The 23,733-nt window shown below is 43.1% G+C and overlaps 1 protein-coding gene across 4 annotated transcripts in view; it reads right to left on the bottom strand.

Annotated features, from left to right (window-relative positions):
• Positions 1 to 23,733, bottom strand: part of P4HA3 (prolyl 4-hydroxylase subunit alpha 3) — a 57,815-nt gene that overhangs the window by 12,707 nt on the left and 21,375 nt on the right. For 3 of the 4 annotated variants that reach the window (XM_066253722.1, XM_066253723.1, XM_066253725.1), the window contains exons 4-8: positions 17,349 to 17,498; positions 15,216 to 15,267; positions 12,386 to 12,549; positions 11,962 to 12,138; positions 6,749 to 6,813 (exon numbers count right to left, since the gene is read on the bottom strand). In XM_066253722.1, the coding sequence (XP_066109819.1) occupies positions 6,749 to 6,813; positions 11,962 to 12,138; positions 12,386 to 12,549; positions 15,216 to 15,267; positions 17,349 to 17,498 (608 nt within the window). The remainder of the gene's footprint in view (positions 1 to 6,748; positions 6,814 to 11,961; positions 12,139 to 12,385; positions 12,550 to 15,215; positions 15,268 to 17,348; positions 17,499 to 23,733) is intronic. The other variant, XM_066253724.1, reaches the window with a different exon arrangement.

The following is a 23,733-nucleotide window of genomic DNA, read 5'->3' as shown; positions in this document are numbered from 1 at the left end:
ACCAGGCTCCCTCAGGGTTTTAAGAACTCCCCAACCATATTTAATGAGGCTTTATGCAAAGACTTACAGGAGTTTCGAGCCGGCCACTCTTCAATTGTACTGCTGCAGTATGTGGACGATCTCCTTATCGCGGCCCCAAACCAGGAGAGTTGCCAGGAAGCTACGTTAGAACTACTCCAAGAATTGCAACGGATGGGCTATCGAGTATCTGCTAAGAAGGCCCAAATTGTCACCCAAACCGTGAGTTACTTGGGGTATGACTTGAGGGGAGGACAACGTAGTTTGTCTAGCCAAAGAATTCAGACCATATTACAGATTCCTGAGCCTGTCAGTAAAAGACAAGTGTGAGAATTTTTAGGTGCTGTGGGATATTGCAGACTTTGGATACTGGGATTTGCAGAACTGGCCAAACCTTTGCATGAGTTAACACGGGGAAAAGAGGAACAATTTGTATAGACAGAGGAGGCACGAGAGTCTTTTCAAAAACTTAAGGAGGCCCTAGTTGCAGCCCCGGCATTAACCCTGCCAGACTTGTCTAAGTCCTTTCAACTATTTGTGACTGAGAAAAAGGGCATTGCTCTAGGGGTCCTCTGTCAAGAACTGGGACCTTGGAAGAGACCCATAGCCTATCTGTCCAGAAGACTAGATCCCGTGTCATCAGGATGGCCCAATTGTTTGAGAGCACTTGCTGCTACCTCCATCCTTGTTAAGGAGGCCAGTAAACTGACTCTGGGTCAAGACATTCAGGTCATTGGAGAGCACTATTTAGAACAAGTGCTGCGGGCTCCACCGGATAGGTGGATCTCGAACGCCCGACTAACACAGTATCAGGCACAGTTGCTGAACCCCCCCGCAATACAATTTTTGAAAACAACGGCTTTGAATCCTGCTACATTGCTCCCGTTGCCAGACTCATCGGTGATCCATGACTGTAGACAAGTATTAGATACCATTACAGGAGCCAGACCAGATCTACGGGATCAGGCCTATGAGAAGGCAGATTTAACCCTGTTCACAGATGGAAGTAGCTATGTTCGGGATGGGCAAAGGTATGCTGGAACTGCAGTAACCACTCAAGATACTGTGTTATGGAAAAAGGCACTGCCTAAAGGCACATCTGCACAACGGGCTGAGCTTATCGGACTCACACAGGCCCTTAGAATTGCTGAAGGGAAAAGTGCCAACATCTATACAGACAGTAGATATGCCTTTGCCACTGCCCATGTACATGGCACCATCTACCGGGAGCGTGGGTTGTTGACTACTACAGGAAAAGAAATTAAAAATAAGAATGAAATTGTGGCTTTATTAGAAGCCATTTGGTTGCCTAAAAAGGTGGCAATAATACATTGCAAAGGACATCAAAAGGGGGATTCCCCTATAGTAAAAGGAAACCACTTTGCTGATCGAGCGGCACGGAATGCAGCAGAAGAGGAGGAACACGTTAACCAACTGCTACTCATCCCACCCCCTACCTTGCAAATAGAACCGAGGTATGAGCCTAAAGAAGAAGAGAAAGGTGAGCAACTAGGGGGTAAGAAAAGTAAACAGGGATGGATAGAATTACCAGACAACAGAATATACCTACCACAAGGAGTGTTAAGACAAATAATTCAAGAAATACATAGCAGCTCCCACTTAGGACAACAAAAACTAGAACATCTAGTAAGAAAATATTATGAGGGAGCAGAAATCAGGGATATCATACACTCTGTTGTGTCTAGGTGTCAAGCCTGTGCCAAAGTAAATGCTGTCAATAAGAAATTACCTCCTCTCATCAGGCACCGAGGAAAAGCTCCTGGAGAGCTGTGGGAAGTAGACTTTACCGAAATGACTCCAGGGAAATTAGGCTACAAATATTTGCTTGTTCTAATAGACACCTTTACTGGATGGACTGAGGCTTTTCCTACAAAAGGAGAGACTGCTTCAACAGTTTGTAAAATACTTTTAAGAGAAATCATTCCACGATATGGCATTCCCATTGCTGTAGGGTCAGATAATGGACCTGCTTTTGTGTCCAAAGTATCACAAGAATTGGCAAAAAGATTAGGGATCAATTGGAAATTACACTGCATTTATCGGCCTCAAAGTTCAGGGCAAGTTGAGAGGATGAATAGGACCCTTAAAGAGACTATAATTAAGTTAAGAGAGGAGACTGGCGAAAACTGGGTAGAGCTACTCCCTTTTGCATTATATAGGGTTCGAAACACACCTTATACAGGAAAATAGACTCCTTATGAGTTAATGTATGGGCAACCAACTCCTTTGGTTCCACAAATAACAAGGGAAGAAATTGAGGGTTCTAATCAAAGTTTTCTAAAGTCCTTACAGGCATTGCAACTGATACGTGCAGAAGTACGGGCGCTTAGAGACCAGCAGAAGGACCAACTCAAAGGACTTCCACTGCCAACTCCACCGGAGCCAGGACAATAGGTATGGATTCTTAACCACCGTCGCGGGAACCTTGACGCTCCGTGGCAAGGACCGTTCCAGGTACTGTTCAGCACGCCCACGGCTGTGAGAATAGCTGAAAAACCTTACTGGATTCATCTATCACATGTAAAGTTAGCTCAAGAACCGAGCTTGAAGGAAGCAAAATGGAGAGTCGAAGCGAATCCCCACAATCCCTTAAAAGTGCGGTTCTTACCCGAATTGTAGCAATAGTTTTCTTTTGTATGTTGTTCAGTATTAAACCAGTACCTGCTTTCCAGGAAACCCTGAATCATCCAGAGAATTTATGGGTGGCTTTAGCACGCACCCTAAATGTCTCATCATTTTGCCTTGAACAGGATAGTCATACTCATTTCATGCTAGGAAAATGTCTACGCCCGGTATGTAAACCGGCAGCTGACATAAGGAATTTAACTTTCTTCTCCAGTATCCCTAATAAGACTGTAACTTATCTAGATTTAGCAAACTGGGGAAAAGCTTCTTATCAGTTGCCAAGCCATGCATTACGGATTCATACTCCCCATAGCATTATTGTACCCAATGATACTTGTGTTCTTTTTGTTAATTGTAGTAAAAATTGTAAGACAATCCCTGGTTATTTACCCTGCAATAATACTATCAAATACCCTTCCATTTATGGCTATGTTACCCTGCCTACTGGATGGTTCTTTACCTGTAACTCTATGACGTATAATTATATCCCCCCTAATCTTACTGACACCACTTGTTGTTTATCTAGGATTGCTACTTTCTTACCTAATAAGAATGATTTGTTACTTCTTGAGCATAATACCACTCTTTGCAGTAGGCGTGCTGCCTCCATCCCTGTAGGACCTGAATGTCATGATGAAGTACGATTGTTGTCAGAAGCTGAAGGATATGCCATAATTTTAAGTGTTGTAGGGAATCTAGTATGGGGTGCTTACAATCATAGACAAATCCAGCATTTAGCTTGTAACTTAGCTAAAAGCATCAACGAAACGTCTCAAGCATTGACTCTTTTTAATAATGAACAGCAGCAATTACGTCAAGCTATTTTAGATAATCGGGCGGCTATTGATTATCTATTATTATTTCACCACCAGGGTTGTGAAAAAATAAAAGGAATGTGTTGTTTTAATTTAACTGATAACAGCAATGAAATCCAGGATAAAATAGATAAGATAAAACAGTTAGCAGAGCACATTCAGCAAAATAATGACAATTTAGATTGGTTCACTTCTATATTCAAACTGTCACCTTGGCTAACTACATTGATAACTACACTAGCAGGACCATTGTTAGTATTGTTATTGGCCCTCACTATTGGACCCGTAATCCTTAACAAGTTATTTGCTTTTATTAAGGAAAGAATAGAAACAGTTAAAATAATGATTTTATCTCAGCCGTACCAACTCCTTAGTGCAGCCGAAGAATCTCCGTTATAGTTAAGGATTTAACTAGGACAAAGAAGAGGAGGAAATGTGACATTCGAATAAAAAGCTATAAAATATATTAATAGGCTTTAGAAATAACTTCAAAGGAACTAGTCCAGTAAACAGGTGAGCCCAGACTCCCAGGATGGCTAGGAGCTGAAGAGTCCTTGAGATAGAGAAGTCGTTAGACTCCCAGGATGGCTAGGAGCTGAAGAGTCCTTGAGATAGAGAAGTCGTTAGACTCCCAGGATGGTTAGGAGCTAAGGAGTCCTTGAGATAAGGAAGCCACAAGAACTCCTAAGACAGTAAATGTAACCACATCCTAGGGGATAGATAGGGATATTTCCAGCTGGGGCTTTCAACTGTATGACTGGTTACTAAGGCACATGACTAGAATTTAATTTGGGGGAGCCAATTGCTAAATGCCAAATTTGCTTCTGTATGAACTGCTTGCTTGCTACGCTATAAAAACCCCTAGACTGTAGGCGCTCGGTGTGGCTCTTGTTACTACCACTAGAGTCCACCCCTGCGCAGGTTTATTTTTCTTTGTTTTGTTCTCTAATTCTTTTGGCCATAAAGATTTGTCTTAAACTCTCCAAGCGTCTCCAGTGTCTGTTTTACCCGGCGAGTGCTACAGTATGCAGGGAAGGAAACGACAGAAACCCTGACTTTAAAACTGCTGTTTTAGACACCTGTCAACAGCTGTGCGCAATGGAAAAAGCTCTGGCTTCAAAGCGGTAAGAGCAGTCCCTGATCCTCCATGTGACCTTATGCCAGGCCTTTAACCTTTAACCTCTCTAAGGTTCACGGTACTCATCTACAAAGTGGGGATAATAATAATACCTACTTCGCAGACTTAGGAAGATTGTGAGAGTCAACACGCATAAAGATGATTTGTGAGCTGTAGGTTAGTGATTGCAATAGAACGGGAAACTCTCTGCTCTTCCACTCCACTCCAGACAGACCAGGAGATGTCAAAGGCCAGAGATCAAAGTTTCGTCTCTTTTCCTGAATATCGTGTTGAGGTTCTGACAAAGTGGAGGATTTGGGGTCAGGATGTAGGTAGCAGGGAAGTGGGGAAGTGCTTCCAAACAAAGCCAGAGTCTCCAGGAGACAAGTCTCTAATGGAAGAGCCTCAACATGACATGGAATGACTGTGTTTTTGCTCTTTAAGCTCCAGATTAATTTGCTCATTCTTTCATATGGAGTGCATGTGAAGTACTACGCTATGTGCTCTTCGGTTTACAAAGATACCCGAGAGAAGGCTGTTGTGTCAAAAAGCTCCTGGGAGAAGATGCACAGATATAACTGAGTACAGATCAAGGTAGAATGAAAAGTGAGAACCAGTCTTTACAGGAAAGTGCTAGCAGCACAGAGGAAGGAGACCTTCACTCTAACTGGGGCCCGCAGTACTGTGGTGACATGCAGATGAAAATTTAAAGAGTGCATAAAATTCCAATAGACGGGAAAGGCATGGGTATTCCAGGATGAAGACAGAGCACAGGATGGACATGGAGGGGTGACAACACACAGTGTGTACAAACATGAAAACAAGCAACAGGAGATAGTGCTGGGCCAGGAGGCTCAGGGCATGTCGTAGGAAGCTGCGGATGCTGTGCTCAGAAAAACTGGTCTTTACGTTGTGGGTGGTCAGAGAAGGTTTGTGGAGAGAAAATGATTTGGCAATGAGTTCACTGGTGACCTCTGAGAAACCAGTTACATTGAAGTTGTAAGGACTGGACCAAAATTCAAAGGTGGTGGTGGGGGTACAGTGTGATGGGAAGGAAGAGGAGGTAATGAGGGTCTTAGATTCTTTCTTTTTTTTTTTTTAAATTTTTATTTATTCATTTTAGAGAGGAGAGAGAGAGAGAGACAGAGAGAGAGGAGAGAGAGACAGGGGGGAGGAGCTGGAAGCATCAACTCCCATATGTGCCTTGACCAGGCAAGCCCAGGGTTTCAAACCGGCGACCTCAGCATTTCCAGGTCAACGCTTTATCCACTGCGCCACCACAGGTCAGGCCGAGGGTCTTAGATTCTTTACCTGAAAAGTGAAGAGAACACCTACTGCCCCAGAAGGTTCATTTTCTCTTTTGACACTGGAATGTCAGCAAGGTTAGAAAAGCATGAAGCTGAGGTCCTGTTTCCCTTCCGAAGCTTAGCGGGTAACTCCAAATGAGAAAGATGCCTGAATGTACCAGACCAAATAATTAAGCCCGATGATCCTGGACCAAAGCTTGCATCATTCACCTCATTTCCCAGACGACAGAAACTATCCACCCAGCCTGAGGTCTGGCCTGTCCCCAAGATGCTGTCATCTGGTCTCCCATGGCTGAGATGGGACCCTCCCCTTACTGTCCACCAGTCCTGTCCTTACCGTGGAAATAAAGCGCCGCAGGGTGGGGCTGGAGGGAGGGGATCTCGGAGCTGAATCTGCCCTCTAGAAAACCATCATGCCTGGAGACTCCTGTCATCCTTCTTGCCTGAATGTTGGCAAGTCATGCTTTGAAAATGAGTCAGGAGGTGGGAATGGCGTCTTGTAAAGTCAAATTACAAACGGGGATGGGCCTGTATTCTCTGGAACAGCAATCCTGCTTAGAATAGCTACACACTTATTTTTCTGGTTAGAGCACAGAAACCTTTTCAAGTGTTTCCTTAATGGCCTTCTATTTAAGTCCTCAGACCACATAACAACTTGTGAAAGGCCCTTGGGCGAGGGAGTGAAAATTTCTACCTCTCAACAAGAATGTACAGATATAAGCAGGAACTACAGTTCCCCAGGGGCACCTGAATCTCTGTTGTTGGCCTGCACTCAGCTGTGCCACTGGCTGGAGGGCAGGCAGCAGGCAGGACCGGAGCTCCTACGAGGAAGCAGCCCCTCTTACCTTTTGCTGATGCGGTACTCCACTGGTAACTGCTTTTCACCTGATGCCACCACAGATCTCTGCAGCTGATGGGGAGAACAGAAGAGAGAATCCCAGTGGTTGTGATGAGGAGGGAAAAGCATGGTCATTTCCATAGACGTGCCCCTCCCCCTCCTTAACCATAAACCTTATGATCGTCAGTTCCTCTGAAATTAAAGGATATTTTGCACCAACTACTGATTTAATGATAACTATCAATCTTAAAATAAGAAATGAAAAAATCTTAGAGTTGAAAAAAATAATCTTTAGCATCGAGTCTGGTAGACAGTAAGCACTCAATAGAAGTCTGTGGAATCGAAACAAAATGATAGTTGAATCCCTTTTGCATTTGCAAGGTTGTGAGTTCTGTAAGCAAAAGAGCTGATTTTCATTCCTCTTTGTATTCCAGTGTCTGGAATAGGGCCTGCCCAACAGTAAGCACTTAATGTTTGTTGAATTAAATGAACCCCTCCAATAACAGAAAACTCTCTACCCTCAGCCTATTTCTTCTGAACAACCCAAACAAAAGCCTTTCCTTACAGAGAATCAAAATCTGTTTGCTACACTAGCCCTGACTATGGGTGGAGGGAGGGACCAAACAAGTTTGAAGTCACTAATTTATCTGAATGTCTGGAAGTAAAATTTACATTATTTTTAAATACAGTGTCTTTTAATTGCAAAAGAACTACACCAAGGATAGAAAGAGAAATACTGTTTATTTTCACAATGACATGTCCTCTTCTGCCTCTGTCATCAAAATGTCAGCTCCTTGAGGGCAGGACATGGTCTTTTGTCAGTGCTGCATTGCCAGGGCCCAGAGAAGGCCTGGCAGGGAGTGCTCGACACAGAGTCCTGTGCCTAAAGCCCTGGCACTTCACAAGCAGTCATAGCAGAACACGGGGCTAGGAACTGCACAGGACAAAAACCCTTTCTCTCCTCAGAGGCTCCTATAATGTTATTGCTCCTGCTCTTTTTTTTTTTTTTTTTAATTATTTATTTATTTATTCATTTTTAGAGAGGAGAGAGAGACAGAGGGAGAGAGAGAGAGGAGAGACAGAGAGAGAGAAGGGGGGAGGAGCTGGAAGCATCAACTTCCATATGTGCCTTGACTGGGCAAGCCCAGGGTTTCGAACCGGCAACCTCAGCATTTCCAGGTCGACGCTTTATCCACTGCGCCACCACAGGTCAGGCTACTCCTGCTCTTGAACCAGGTAGATGCCCATGGAAAAGCCTCTCCCTTTCTTTGGACCTGTTTCCCCAGCTATCAAGCACAGTCTGGGAACAACACGTTGAGAGTTCCCACTACTCTACAATATCAGGATGCAGGAAATCAGTAGGTGACTGATACTGTCTCTACCTAATCCTTCACCAGTTGTTCCCAGCATCCTCTCTAGGGTCACTCACAGGAGAGGAGAGATTCAAAGGACAGATGCTCCCTTCTGCTCTTTTAGGGCAACACCAGTGGTTTAAATAAAAATCCTAGGGAATCTCTGCTTCTCCACCCCCACCATTAAGAAGCCCCTTGCACTTAATTCCTTTAACAATTATTTATTGTACACCTACAAGTCATTCATTTGTGGGGACAAATAGTTATTGGTCGCTTCCTGTGCAAAGCACTGTGCTAAGCATTGGAAATACAACATATGAAACCAGACATAAGGCATGCAATGGTGCTTTAAGGGCCAAGTACAGGGTGCTATGGAAATATTGAGAAGGAGCATCTAGCTCATTCTTCTGGGGGACAGGAAGGCTTCCCAAGATGCCCAAAAGGTAACTGGAATCATATAGGTGAAAAGTGGCCAAGACAAGAGCGTTTCAGGCAGAGGGCAGAGTGTGTGTGGGGGCTAGTGAGAGTAGGACCTGTATAAGTTTAGTACAGCTGGGTGTTAGTGTAAAGGGGGCATGCTATGGAAGGGGATGGCTGCAGCCAGGCCAAGGAGCTGGTAGTCATTTGAGAGCAAAAGTGAACCGTTAGAGTGTCTAAGTAAGGGCCTGACATGGTCAGATTCAACCTTTTAAAGACTACTCTGGTTGCAACCAGTATAACACAGGGCTAAGCATTTCAAGGACAACACGTGATCACAACTAGTTTACAGGCTAGCTGGGGAGACAGTGTGCTCACCCAGGAGACTGGTAATGATACCAGACAACACATAAATGGCAGAATAAGTGAAAGTACCAAACAACTGGTGACAAATCTTTCCGTTCAGAAGAGGGAGAGGTTATTGTATGTGGCCCCCAAAAAGTACTCTGAAAAAAAGCTTCTTGCCCTGGCTGGGTAGCTCAGTTGGTGAGAGCATCGTCCCAATATGCCAAGGTGGCAGGTTCTATCCCAGGTCAGGGCACATACAAGAATCAGTCAACGAATGCATAAGTAAGTGGAACAACAAATTGATGTTTTTCTCTCTCCCTTCCTTTCTCTCTAAAATCAATAAGTAAATTTTAAAAAAATTTTTTTAATGTTTCCACTGAAAGAACCAGTGAAAGTGGGCCAGAATGGTCAGGGCTAGTGGGCCAGTGGAGGTGTGGGGTTTCAACCGACTCTAAGAATGAACAGAATGTGGGTATGGATGTGGATGGTGGTGGTGGGGGGTGTGACAAGAGAGCATTCTTTGGAGAAGAGACAGTGACTAGGAAGCAGGTAAATTCAACACAAGCCATTGAGGCATCTGTGCTCACCCACGGGGCAGCTGCCACCACACAAGCCAGGACTTTTCCTGGCAGAGCCAAGACCAGCCATGGATCAGCCACCCAGCAAGACAGTTCTGGGAAGAAGGGAGTGTGGCAAGCTGTGCTTGCCAAATAGAAGGCCTGGCCATGAGGGATTAAGTGAGTGAGCTGCCTGTCCTGTTACCACGACAACAGAGTAGTTCTCAGGAAAAAGTAGCTGCTGGCCAACGTCTCCTGTTGGCACACTGAGAAGCCCACGCTGCTGAAAATACATCGCTCAGCACCCCAGTGGAGCTTAATCATCTCAAAAACCTTCTCTACAAAGATCCTGTAGTTCCCCGGATTGGCCGTTAGGTGAAATGCTTGTTGCTACTCTTCTCCCCTCAGATTCCTGTCTGCTGTCGGAATCCTCCTTAAAATGCTCAGACCCGATCTGCACCCTCCTGTTCAAAACTGTCTGACAGCTCGCCTCCTGCCTCTGGGATAAAATCACAGCGCGTCTCATGGTGGCTCACTGTATAGCCTCATCTCCCACCCGCTCGCTCCAAGACCCAGCACACATCAGCCACTGGCTTCAGCTTCGCCCCCTTCTCTGAATGTGCTGCCTCTCAGGTCCTCACAGATTGTTCCATCTTCCCAAAATATCCTGTGCCACCTTGTCACTGTGAGGGCTTTCACGTCCACAGGGAAGCCTTCTGCTTCTTCCTCTTCCCTCATTTACTCCTCCCCCAAATGCCTCTCCCTCGGAGGAAGGTTCACTTTTTCATGCTGCCCTGACACAGCTCCCTGCACACAACTCCGACGGCACATGTCACCTGGAATTGTAAATGCCTGTATTCCCCAAATGCAGGAAGTGCCTCAGAGGAAAGGCCCACGGCCCCGGCCGGTTGGCTCAGTGGTAGAGCGTCGGCCTGGCGTACAGAGGTCCGGGGTTCGATTCCCGGGCACACAGGAGAAGCTCCCATCTGCTTCTCCACCTCTCTCCTTCTCCTTCCTCTCTGCCTCTCTTCCCCTCCCGCAGCCGAAGCTCCATTGGAGCAAAGATGGCCTGGGCGCTGGGGATGGCTCCTTGGCCTCTGCCCCTGGCGCTAGAGTGGCTCTGGTAGCCGCAGAGCGACGCCCCGGAGGGGCAGAGCATCGCCTCCTGGTGGGCAGAGCGTCACCCCCTGGTGGGCGTGCCGGGTGGATCCCGTCGGGCGCATGCGGGAGTCTGTCTGACTGTCTCTCCCCGTTTCCAGCTTCAGAAAAATACAAAAAAAAAAAAAAAAGGAAAGGCCCATACTTCATCTCTGTGTGGAGGCCCGGGAGCCAGGCTGGCTCTGGTGCACAGCGGGCTCTGTTCTCCTGCTGAATGACTCAACGGCTGCTGCGTCAGCTGCTCACCATGCAGAGCACATGACGTAAGTAGTGCTGAAGACAGTCTTCACATGCCATTTGTAAAAAGTCAACATGTTATAGTGCTGAGGTAGACTATTACTTTTCTAAATATTTGCCACACTTCCGAGGGGACAATTAAGTGTCACCTCTATACCACCATCATGCTTGGCACAGAGACTTGCAGTGCCTCTCCTGTGGGAGAATTAGATATTCTCTCCCTCTTGACTGCGGTGTTGGCCACATGCCTTGTTTTAAACAATGTAATATGAACAGAAGTAACATCTGATGCTTCCAAGCAGAAGTTTTACGGGCCAGCTAGTAGTTTACCATCTCATTTTTCCCTCTCCCGCGAGACTGGCAATGTCCCAACCAGAGGCTGCTCTGTCAGGCTGGCTCCCAGAGTGAAGACAGTTGGAGCAGAGCTGTAGTCAGCCCACGACCGACGTGTAGTGTGTGAGCAAGAAGAAAACCTGTATTGTTGTCCTGGGGATTTCAGGGCTGCTTGTTACCAAACATTACTTTGCTTGAGTTATGGATACAAGAAGGTGGACTAGCAGAGTGACAATCAGTGCACCTCTACATTCCTGTTGTGGCTCTAGCGACATGTGTGACCTTAGTCAAGTCCCTTCTCCTCTCTGAGCCTCAGTTTCCCCTTAACAAAATAATAAAGTTGAACTAGTTAATCTTTTCACTCTGTACTTATGTAAATCTGGACCAGAATATCACTCTTGTCCTTGACATTTCACCCTTTTTTTCTTCTACCAATTACATGGAATGATGGACATTTGGGGGATCTTTTTTTCAGGTTAAATTTATATACAACGATATGCATAGAATTCATATGTACCAACTGGCAAGTTTTGACAAATGCCTACAGCTGTGCACTCCAAATTCCTGAGGAGATACTGAAAGCGTATTCTCAACACCCCAGAAAACCCCCTTGTACCCTCTCCCAGCCAATCACCTCCCTCCAGAGGCAACCGCTGCTGTGCTATTCTTTCAGTGCTGATGACTTTTATGGAATAGTGGTTATTTGGAACTCCTGGACTGATGGAATGTCTTGTGTTCAGGCTGCTGCTCTCACACTCCTGAACTCCAGGCGTGTAAAGGCACAGAGAAGGTTCTTGGCAGGCTTTGGGGACACTCACCCATGGTTCTGCAAGCCCTCTGATCTTCTGAGCCTCCAAGTCACTGACAAAGTCATGGTAGAGAACCACATAGGGCTCCAGGTGGAAGACCTCCTTCCGGACGGGCTGGAGCAGCAGGTAGGGATTCGAATTGGTCTCATAGGAGCAGTAGAGGCCAGGGATCTGGTAGTGAGTGGGCTGGAAGGAAAGACCAGAATCAGCATAAGAGGAAAGGATCTAGGAGCTGGAAGTAATTTAGGGGAACTACAGCATAAAAAAAGTAGAATGTGGGAGATTCAGAATGCGGTCACTGATGCCATCCAAGTGAGCTTTATTATTATTTTTTTTTTTACTGCATTTTTATAGCCTTTTCCCTCACATTGTCCCAATTCTACCCTCTCTCTGTAGCCAAGTTTCCCTTTTCTCTTTCCCTGAAAAATCCTACCTGGGAACCCAGGGCCTGACATAGCCCCTCGTAGGTGTCCCTGGTCTGCAGGTGGGGCACATTGGGCCTCTGGATCATAACCTCCACTACCGTCTGGTTGATGCTTTCTGCCAAGAGCTTTTCATATTTCACAACATTCCTGGCCATCCTTTTATTATCTGGGCCTGGGAGAAATCAGAGCAGGGAATAATACAGTGTAACAAACAGTGGGACCCAAGGAATGCTGCCCAGGGGTTCTACCGCTTTACCGTCTCACACAACCAGCAACTGGACACCTAGAGCCACTCCTGTGCTCATGCACAGGAGGATGTAAGGCCCTCAGTACCAGAAGTGTATCTGGTGTTTTAAAAAGATTGAATTGGGCCTGATAGATCTGAAGGTGTGAAGGACTTTGGAATGGAAGTGGTACTTAACACCCTTAGACCAGGGGATCACCCGAATGGCAGCTCTAGGGTAGTGTGATGGTCAGCTTTATGTACAGAGAATAAACGCCATTCTTTCATTCATTTATTCATTTAGTCATCTATCAGTAAATCTTCAGTGAACATCTACTATGTACCAGTGAACATCTACTATGTACCAGATATTGTGCTAGAGGCCAACCTCCTAGAGTTTACAGTCTTATGGAGAAAAGAGACATTAAATAACTAGTTATAATGAAACATGACAAGTAAGTGCTATGAAAAAGAGGTTGAGAGAGCCAAAGCCTATAGCAGAGACCCAGCCTATTCTTCCTGGAGAACTGGGAGATAATTCATTCCTAACTCTACTAGATCCTCCAAAATTCCTAACTGGCCTAGACACAGAGCAGAGCAGTAAGGGACAAAGGATTCTAGCTTTGATTTTAGCCCAGGTTTCTACAGGGGTTTTGTATCTTACTTGTGCCCTCTTTGGATATAAGATGCCCTGTGGGTTGGCAGCTACCTCTGACCTGCTAGCCTCTGTGTATGATTCTCAGTGCATCTCAGAAGAAGGCGCTGAATTGATATAATGCAGGGTTCGGGAACCTATGGCTTGTGAGCCAGATGTGGCTCTTTTGATGGCTGCATCTCGCTTGCAGACAAATCTTTAATAAAAAAATAATAACATTAAAAATATAAAACACTCGCCCTTGCCGGTTGGCTCAGTGGTAGAGCATCGGCCTGGCATGCAGGAGTCCCAGGTTCGATTCCCGGCCAGGGCACACAGGAGAAGCGCCCATCTGCTTCTCCACCCTTCCCCCTCTCCTTCCTCTCTGTCTCTCTCTTCCTCTCCCGCAGCTGAGGCTCCATTGGAGCAAGTTGGCCCCGGCGTTGAGGCCTCTGCCTCAGGCGCTAGAATGGCTCTGGTTGCAGCAGAGCAACACCCCAGATGGGCAGAGCATCGCCCCCTGGTGGGCATGCCGGGTGGATCCCGGTTGGGCGCATGCGGGAGTCTGTCTGACTGCCTCCCCGTTTCCAACTTCAGAAAAATACAAAAAATAAAAATAAAAAAATAAAAATAAAACATTTTCATGTATTACAATCCATTCATTTCCTACCACTCATGTTCATGGTTGCGGGTGGCTGGAGCCAATCACAGCTGTCCTCTGGGACAACACCAAATTTTTATTGGATAATGCATAACGTACACAGGTCATGTATGGCTCTCATGGAATTACATTTTAAAATATGTGGCATTCATGGCTCTCTCAGCCAAAAAGTTTCCTGACCCCTGCTCTAACGCTTCTAAAACATCTTTCTCTGCAGAGCTCAATGTGCTCCTAACCACCACCTCCACCCTGGAAAGGGAGCGAATAAAGGCACAGAAATTACCATCATTTTTTAAGAAGGGGAGAAATGAAATTTTGCAGAATAGAATTGATGAACCCAAAACACTAGTGAAAATACTGCAAAGCCAGAAATGGAACTGGGAGTCTTCATTTCTTGTGTCCTGCTTGTCCACCTATAATAATACACAATTTGGGTTCTCTAGGAGAGGCAGAGATTTTAATAGATCAAATACACAGAAATAAAAGGACATTGGGTTTCCTTTTTGCCTGCATCACTAAACTGCCTGCGTGTTTTCAGACCATTCAGTTACTTTCTTATTCTACAGTTTGCCAAATCATCAGAATGGAATAGGGTTACTAAGTGATTAATTAAAAAGTGATAAATAAATACAATTGTAAAGTCCTACGTGAAATACTTTATAAATATTAAAACATTATAGTGATTATGTATCTTACTTTAGCATCCAAATACCTTTTTAGAGGGAAACCTGGGAAGCCATCTATTACCAAAATTTTAAGCAAAAATATCCAAACAGAGAGCTAAACTAGCAAGTCTCCATCTTGTTCAACTCTGTTGAGTGTTGAAGCTGAATTCTGTGCTAAGTGGCAGGATGCTTGCATCGCAAAGTAAGCCCTGGTTTAAAGGGAAGAACTGGTATCTCTTTGTAAGCAGCCGTGGTGACAGTGCTGCTGAGTCACACTCCCTGCACACAGCTCCCATTGATTGTACTTGTTCTCAGGTCAGCTTCCCAAACCTGGGTCTTTAGATGTCCCTGAAGAAACCACTCCCCATCCAGGACCTGTTCCCCATCGAAGCAACACGAGTATGTAACAGTTGGTGAGGGGCTGGGAGGAGGAAAGGGACTATCTTCTTAGCATTTTCCAACTAACTTAAAAATCACCCCCCTGCATTGAGTAATGTGTAAGATTTAATCCAAAGTTAGAAATGTGACTTGGTTTATGAAATTAGATAAATAAATAGAAACAGGTAGCTGTATTTCACATGCTGAGATGAACAGCCAAGAGCAGAAGGGGTTTCCCCATAACGCAAACCTGGGCTTATCTTTTATCATTACGTACTGTAGAGGAGAAACTCTCGGGAGAGGCTGAGGGCGCATGAGACATTTCCCACCTATTAGAAATAAAAGAAAAAAAGAAAAGGAAAAGAGAGTTAACTGCACTGAGGCTATCTCCTCTGACCAAATTAATCAACTGATTTTTAAAAATGTGATAAAATATCCTTGCCACAGGTAGATAAAACTCATTGAAATGAGTGGCAGACTAGAAATGGGGAGGTTCTCTGTCCTAATTCAGGATTTGCAGCCCTGATATAAATCAGTTCTCCTCAGCTTCCTCATTCACAATTAACTTATTACCACCCTTACCAGAGAAGGTAGAAAATGAAAATAAACTTTCTTAAAATGTCCTCAAATCCTAAAGCATGCAAAAACCCATGTAACTGCAAGGAATTTTTATTTGGGTATATTTCATTATTAAACTTAATATGAAACTATGAAAGCCTCAGTAAAAATATATATTTTTTTCTTCAGGCTCAATACTCTCTAGAGTCTACCGAGTTAGTGGGAGGGATGCAAAGGAGGAACTCAACCTGAGACATTTTTGCTGCATAATAACGACCTCTCCCTGTGGCCATTCAACCTTGGGCTGCACATGGTTAAAGGCAAACAGGACTTGCCAGAAAAATCTGGCAACAGAACTAGGTGTAGGTGGGCTGCCATGCTGCTGTGGGTGCCTTGGAATGATGATGAACTAAGAGAACTGTATTTCCTTATGGTCATTTTATTTATGCATATAATTTCATGTGACAGCAAAAGGTCCACAGAGAGACATTTATCTCTAATGTACGGGAGTAAATCAGATTTACTTGTCTATAAGACAAGTGTTCTTTTACTGTTGCATAAAAAATTGGGCCTGCAGAGCACAAAGAAAGAGAGTGTGGAGTCTCAGGAGAACTAAGGAAGATTTCACAAAACAGGTGATATCTGAGCTATGCCTTGTAAGCTGAATAACATGTACCAGACAAAGCACAATTGTGGGAAGGAAGTAGAGGGGAAACCTAAGTCATCACAGGGGAAAAAACCAAAACTAATAATCAGGCCCTGGGTTTAAAACTATCTTTCAGGGTAAGCCGCTTTAGTTTATCTTCTCTGAGTCTCTCTGTGTCAATTCTCCATTTTCTTCCACTATTAAAATTCAATTACTTCCTGCCCTTTGGTGCATCACAATCATTCTATTTCAGTTTTAATATGTAGCAATAAAGCAGAAAAGTTAGGAGAGGCACCCTGGAAAGTTTCACAACAATGTCTACTTACCAGAAACTTCCATGAGAGGAACAAGACCATTTGCAGCATTGAGAGTAGATATGTTTTGGGAGCAACATGGGGGGATGGGCCACCCACACCCTCCTCCCTTTTCTCAGGAAAAGGGGGAAAGAAAAAAAGGATTGTGAGGTGTAGAACTGGTGTATTAGGTTTACAATTTCTAGGGAACTGGCTCTGTAGTGATTTTTTTCAGACTATTCTTGAAGACTACAAATCTGTTGGGAAGTGAGGTTAGCTATACCAAAGGACGGCAGCTCCCATATTTAGGAAAATGAACTTCCACATGGTAAAACAGGTTACAGATCAACAGGAAAAACCCCTCGAGGAGGCACTGAGCTGGTACTATGGGCCAATGAGGCCAGCTCCATAGCTGGACACTAGTCATGTTACAGTTGGACTCAACTGCAGATGGAAGAGACTAGCAATCAAACTTCTTCCTTGGACATTTGCAATATCATGGCACAATATCTATGAAGAGTTATGAGTTGTTCATAGTACAAAAGAGTGATCTACATTGACCATAAACCCATTAAACATCTGTTGATGCAGCTGTTGCTACTACAGGTAAGAGATTGCCTCCTACATGGGAGATGATTTTAAAGTAGTCAGTGCATTGGACTAAGAGTAGACAGACTTGGCCTCCATCCCAGCTTTGTGAACTTTGTGACAAGGTAGGAATTTTTTGGAGATTTAGTTTACTCACATGTAAAATATGGAATTAATAGAACAACTGCCCTGTTTGACTCACATTTGGTCCTATTGGGAAGATGAAATAAATCAAGAGACGTGAAAATGCTTAGAAAATTGTAAAGCTTATGCAAAGCATTACATTTATTGTGAGGAAAGCAGTGAGTCTCATTTACTCCCCTACCTGGAAATAGGCAAAGGCCAAGTGATCCAAGGCATCCTCTAGACTAGCCTCATCCTCTGTATTCCATTCTCCATAAGCTCCTCGGAAGAGGCTGACGGCCTCCTCTAGCCATGGAATGGCGTGGTAGTAATCCCCCATGTCATACGCCACCTGTAGAGAACATAAATACTACCATTAAAGCCTTAGTCCACAGGCGGAGGAAAGGAAATGACATGCAAAGAACGGAGGGCCTTTGGAACCCAAGAAGACAAGTTTTCATTTCAAATTCAGTGAAAGTCAATTTATCAAGCACCTGTTAAATACAAGGTATTATATTAGGTGTAGCAAAGACACAAGGGTGCTTGCATTTAAGGAATTTATAATCTGAAGAGAAGACAGATATAAACTCAAGTCAACTGTAATCCTGGGCAGAATGGCATGAATGCTCGAAGGAAATATATGCAAAATGCTAGGGAGACATAGGAAAAGGAGGCTTGGGAATATCAGAAGGTTTCACAGAAGAAGTGGCATCTGAGATGGGATGTCCTTGAAGAAGGAAAAGAATTTCAATAAGCCAAGATAGGGAGGAAGGGCATTTTAAGATGAGGGAATGGTAGAAACAGCAGCCAAAAAGCAAGAATGCATTCAAGCAGTACATTGTGGCTATGGGGTAAGGTGAAGATATAAATGAACTCAAAAAGGCAAATAAATTTAATGAGAGTCATGAATGTCATGTTTTTAGGATATTGCTGGTAGCAGTGTGAGGAATGGATTAAATTTATTCTTTTCTTTATTCAGTATTTATTGAGTATTTACAATGTACCTTGTTATCTCTGCCCATAAAGATCTTACAGTTGAGGGGCACAAGATAAACCAATAATTGTGATACAGTGCATTAGACCTGGAAATGCTATGAGAGCTCAGTGGATTGTCCTATTTTAAATGCTGGAATGTGGCAACATGTACTGTTGTAAGGTACCAAAAAGCTGAAAATTGATATTGATATTCTGGGAGGAAAGGTCAGGTTTTTCTATCAGACTTTCCTGTCCTGTCCCTCCTTTAGGGAGGGGAAGGAGAAGAATGTAGAAGTTTCTGGCTTGCAAGAACAATGGGTCATTCAGTTTCAAATCTAAAATAAAGGTTAACCTAGAAGCTTCTTCTCTTTCAATAGGAGGCAGAATTTACTTACCACCTTGATTGTAGTTGCTCCCCCTTCCTGGAATATTGACAGTAAAATACCCCTAGGCTTGTTTGGGAAGATGAACCCTGAAAGATTTGTAAACATCTTTGATTGTGTTACCTTGAAAGTCTTAATGTATCTGTGTATCCCCTAAATAAATGTTGTCAGTTGTACCCTGACATCATGCTCTCCCCCGCCCATGTGTGATCAAGGGTATATAGCAGCCTGGGAACTATTTTTGGGACTGCACGATTTGGGTCTGCAGATGCCCTGTGTCAGCTATATGAGGCCGGCATATTTAAAATTTCCTCCTCTAGTAAAACTTCAAAATTCATCTGGACTGGGTGTCTCTACGTGGACTCGATGAAGTGAGGTTCAGTGCCTTTCAGAATCTGGGGTGTGGTACTTTATAACATGTGGGGGCTCATCTGGGATCCAGTGTTTAGCGTCACCAGATCAAGACACCCCGAATCGGCTGGACTCTCCGCTGAGCTGCCCAGCCCTGCTTGAATCTCGTGGAGAGGTGCGCCACCTGAGACTTTCCAGGGCTCCTGGTCTTCCTGTGGGGTCCGGACAGTTCTATGGTAGACATCTCCCGGTTCTCAAATTTGACAATTTGGATAATTCGGCAGAGAAAAGGTAGGTAGAGCAACTGTTTCTGCTTTACTTAACTTTCTGGCTTCCCTTTGAACTCTTACTTTCGCTTTTATGTTTGTAACTAGTTTGTAGTCTGTGTCGGACTAGAATGTAGGTAGAGTGGATTTGGGGGCTTTGCTGAGTTGTGACTCCGGGGATGTGGAACCCCGATGGAAGTAGGTAGGGCTTTCAAAACTGCTTTGCTGGTTGTTATTAGTCTGTAGTCTTTATGTTTTGAACTGGAATTGCCGCGAAACAGACCAGACGTGGTCGTAAGTTCACGCAGGCTCTCCATGACCGAGATGTTGGTGGAAAGTTTTAGTGGTCCTACCTTGGGTTCTAGTTACGTTCTCAGTAGAATGCCAGAAGTGGGGACATGCATTAGCTAGGAAGGCTAATGGAGGTTGTTTGTCCTGGATTAGTCAGTCTCCTATCGCACTCAATTAGTGGAGACTGAGCTAACCTGGATTGATTAATCTCGACCCAAGACTTCTAGAGACGTCTCTGTGTTTGTCAAGATCTCCGTCTTTATTTTAATGTTTCTGTTTCTAAAACCCCTGGTTAAGAAATCTCTGGTGCCACGACCTGCATGCACCTGAGAGGCCACAAGGGGAGCTCTTCCCTCATCGATGTGGCTTTGTCTTTGTTTATCAAATTATCTGGTATTATTTAATTGAAATAGGCACGCATTGTTTGTGTATAAGTCCTTTGTTCAATGTCTAAATGTGTCTGTTTGAGTCTTTTGTGTCAAGATTGGAAGCTTCTGACTAAAAGCTATGTTAAGTGACTTTCTTTGTTCCCAAAATCTACCTTCAGGGCGATCTATCTGACTTCTCCCCGAAGGAAATTATTCCCTTCGGTTGGCTTCTTCCCCTTGTCTTGTGTAATAATTAATATTTCTATAGTCAAACACCCTCTCAGCTAGTTAACTATCTGTCTTATATTTTTGTTTTATTGGTGCACTAATTCTTAGATTCTCCTGAAACAAGTTTTAGTTTTGTAATAAGTAATAGCAACTGGGAATTCTAATCCCCGGATAATAAGGACAGTCTGGAATATAGTAAGTGGGAACCCAGGTTGTCCTGATCAGTTTCCATACATTGATTGGTGGCTAAATTTAAAAATGAATCCACCACAGTGGCTTAAAACATGCTCGATACAAAGTAGGTGCCACGTCTTCTTGGTCAAGCAAAATTTGAGTCAAAAATAGGAAAAAAGAATAATTAAGGCAATAGTAGCAGCATTCCAAGAGACAAACTCTTCTAACGGTCAGGGACCCTCGGAGAAGGAAGGAGAGTTCTCCGAGGTACATGAGGACATGGCTGCCCTTGAAAAGGACTATAAGGAAGTTAATGTAAATTCTGTTAAAAGAGAAAGAAATGAAAATAAAGGGAAAAGAAGAAATTCAAGGAAGAATGGGACTATGCTAGGAAAAAATCAATGTGCTTTTTGTAAGGAAGAAGGACATTGGAAAAACACATGCCCCATATTACAAGCAGCCATGGGGAAGAGAGAAAAGCAGAGCCCACAAATTGAAAGGGTTTCTCCAAACTCTGGAGCAAAAGAACTAGCAAGTAAGCAGTTTGAGTGAGAGAAAAACTGAGCCTGTCTACGTGGTGTGCAAAGCAAGGGGGTGGGGCCGCGGCCAAGGCACCCGAGCTGAAGGCAAACAGTAAACAGCAAACCAAGAGACAAGCCCGGCCGCCTTCAGGAGCACAGTTAGGTTAGGATTCAGCTTGCTGTGTGCGGGGTAACTGGAAAGAGCAAAGAAGTAAGGATAAAATAACTAAAATATAGAATATAAATTAATTTCAAATTTATCTGCCTACTGACCAAAGGAAGTTTTGCCCATTTAGAAATTACAGGGTAGGGATAGTATTAAAATTTAAAACTTTGCGTTAGAAAAATTGTAAAGGAAAGAAAAAGATATAGAAATTAACAAACCGTAGTTAATTAGCAGTTTCTTTTTTTTAAAATAATTTTATTTTTAATGGGGCGACATCAATAAATCAGGATACATATATTAAAAGATAACAACTCCAGGTTATCTTGTCGTTCACTTATGTTGCATACCCATCACCCAAAGTCATATTGTCCTCTGTCACCTTCTATCTAGTTTTCTTTGTGCTCTTCCCCCTCCCCCTTTCCCTCTCCCTCTCCTTCCTCTCCCCCCTCCCCCCGTAACCACCACACTCTTATCAATGTCTCTTAGTTTCACTTTTTATGTCCCACCTACGTATGGAATAATGCAGTTCCTGTTTTTTTCTGATTTACTTATTTCACTTCATATAATGTTATCAAGATCCCACCATTTTGCTGTAAATGATCCGATGTCATCATTTCTTATGGCTTAGTATTCCATAGTGTATATGTGCCACCTCTTCTTTATCCAGTCATCTATTGACGGGCTTTTTGGTTGTTTCCATGTCCTGGCCACTGTGAACAATGCTGCAATGAATATGGGGCTGCATGTGTCTTTACATATCAATGTTTCTGAGTTTTTGGGGTATATACCCAGTAGAGGGATTGCTGGGTCATAAGGTAATTCTATTTTCAGTTTTTTGAGGAACCACCATACTTTCTTCCATAATGGTTGTACTACTTTACATTCCCACCAACAGTGTATGAGGGTTCCTTTTTCTCCACAGCCTCTCCAACATTTGTTATTACCCGTCTTGTTAATAATAGCTAATCTAACAGGTGTGAGATGGTATCTCATTGCAGTTTTGATTTGCATTTCTATAATAACTAACGAAGATGAGCATCTTTTCATATATCTGTTGGCCATTTGTATTTCTTCCTGGGAGAAGTGTCTGTTCATGTCCTCTTCCCATTTTTTTTATTGGATTGTTTGTTTGTTGTTGAGTTTTATGAGTTCTTTGTATATTTTGGATATTAGGCCCTTATCTGAGCTGTTGTTTGAAAATATCATTTCCCATTTAGTTGGCTGTCTGTTTATTTTGTTATCAGTTTCTCTTGCTGAGCAAAAACTTCTTAGTCTGATGTAGTCCCATTCATTAATTTTTGCCTTCACTTCTCTTGCCATTGGAGTCAAATTCATAAAATGCTCTTTAAAACCTAGGTCCATGAGTTTAGTACCTATGTCTTCTTCTATGCACTTAATTGTTTCAGGTCTTATGTTTAGATCTTTGATCCATTTTGAGTTAATTTTAGTACAGGGGGACAGACTGTAGTCCAGTTTCATTCTTTTGCATGTGGCTTTCCAGTTTTCCCAGCACCATTTATTGAAGAGGCTTTCTTTTCTCCATTGTGTGTTGTTGGCCCCTTTATCAAAAATTATTTGACTATATATATGTGGTTTTATTTCTGGGTTTTCTATTCTGTTCCATTGGTCTGAGTGTCTATTTTTCTGCCAATACCATGCTGTTTTGATTGTCATGGCCCTATAATATAGTTTGAAGTCAGGTATTGTAATGCCCCCAGCTTCATTCTTTTTCTTTAGGATTGCTTTGGCTATTCGGGGTTTTTTATAGTTCCATATAAATCTGATGATTTTTTGCTCCATTTCTTTAAAAGATGTCATTGGAATTTTGATGGGAATTGCATTAAATTTGTATATTGCTTTGGGTAATATAGCCATCTTGATTATATTTATTCTTCCTAACCAAGAACAATGTATATTCTTCCATCTCATTATATCTTTTTTGATTTCCCTTAACAATGGTTTATAGTTTTCATTATATAAGTCCTTTACATTCTTTGTTATGTTTATTCCTAAGTATTTTATTTTTTTTGTTGCAATCGTGAAGGGGACTGTTCTTTTGAGTTCGTTCTCAAATGTTTCATTGTTGGCATATAGAAAGGCTATTGACTTCTGTATGTTAATTTTGTATCCTGAGACCTTACTGTATTGGCTTATTGTTTCTAGTAGTCTTTTTGTGGATTCTTTGGGATTTTCGATGTTTAGGATCATATCATCTGCAAAAAGTGATACCTTTACTTCTTCTTTTCCGATATGGATGCCTTTTATTTCTTTGTCTTGTCGGATTGCTCTGGCTAGAACCTCTAGTACCACATTAAATAAGAGTGGAGAGAGTGGACAACCCTGTCTTGTTCCTGATTTAAGGGGGAAAGCCTTCAGTTTTGTGCCATTTAATATGATGTTAGCTGATGGTTTATCATATATGGCCTTTATCATGTTGAGATATTTTCCTTCTATACCCATTTTGTTGAGAGTCTTAAATATAAAATTGTGTTGTATTTTATCAAAAGCCTTTTCTGCGTCTATTGATAAGATCATGTGGTTTTTGTTCTTTGTTTTGTTGATATGGTGTATTATGTTAACCGTTTTACGTATGTTGAACCATCCTTGAGATTCTGGGAAGAATCCCACTTGATCATGATGTATTATCTTTTTAATACGTTGTTGTATTTGATTTGCTAGTATTTTGTTTAGTATTTTAGATTAGCATCTGTATTCATTAGAGATATTGGTCTGTAGTTTTCTTTTTTAGTGCCATCCTTGCCTGGTTTTGGTATGAGGGTTATGTTGGCCTCATATAATGTGTTTGGAAGTATTGCTTCTTCTTCAATTTTTTGGAAGACTTTGAGTAGAATAGGAACCAAGTC

Source organism: Saccopteryx bilineata, chromosome 1, assembly GCF_036850765.1.
Source record: "Saccopteryx bilineata isolate mSacBil1 chromosome 1, mSacBil1_pri_phased_curated, whole genome shotgun sequence".
Taxonomy (NCBI): domain Eukaryota; kingdom Metazoa; phylum Chordata; class Mammalia; order Chiroptera; family Emballonuridae; genus Saccopteryx; species Saccopteryx bilineata.
Note: the sequence above shows the minus strand (reverse complement) of the source record. Positions and strands in the feature narration are given on the sequence as shown.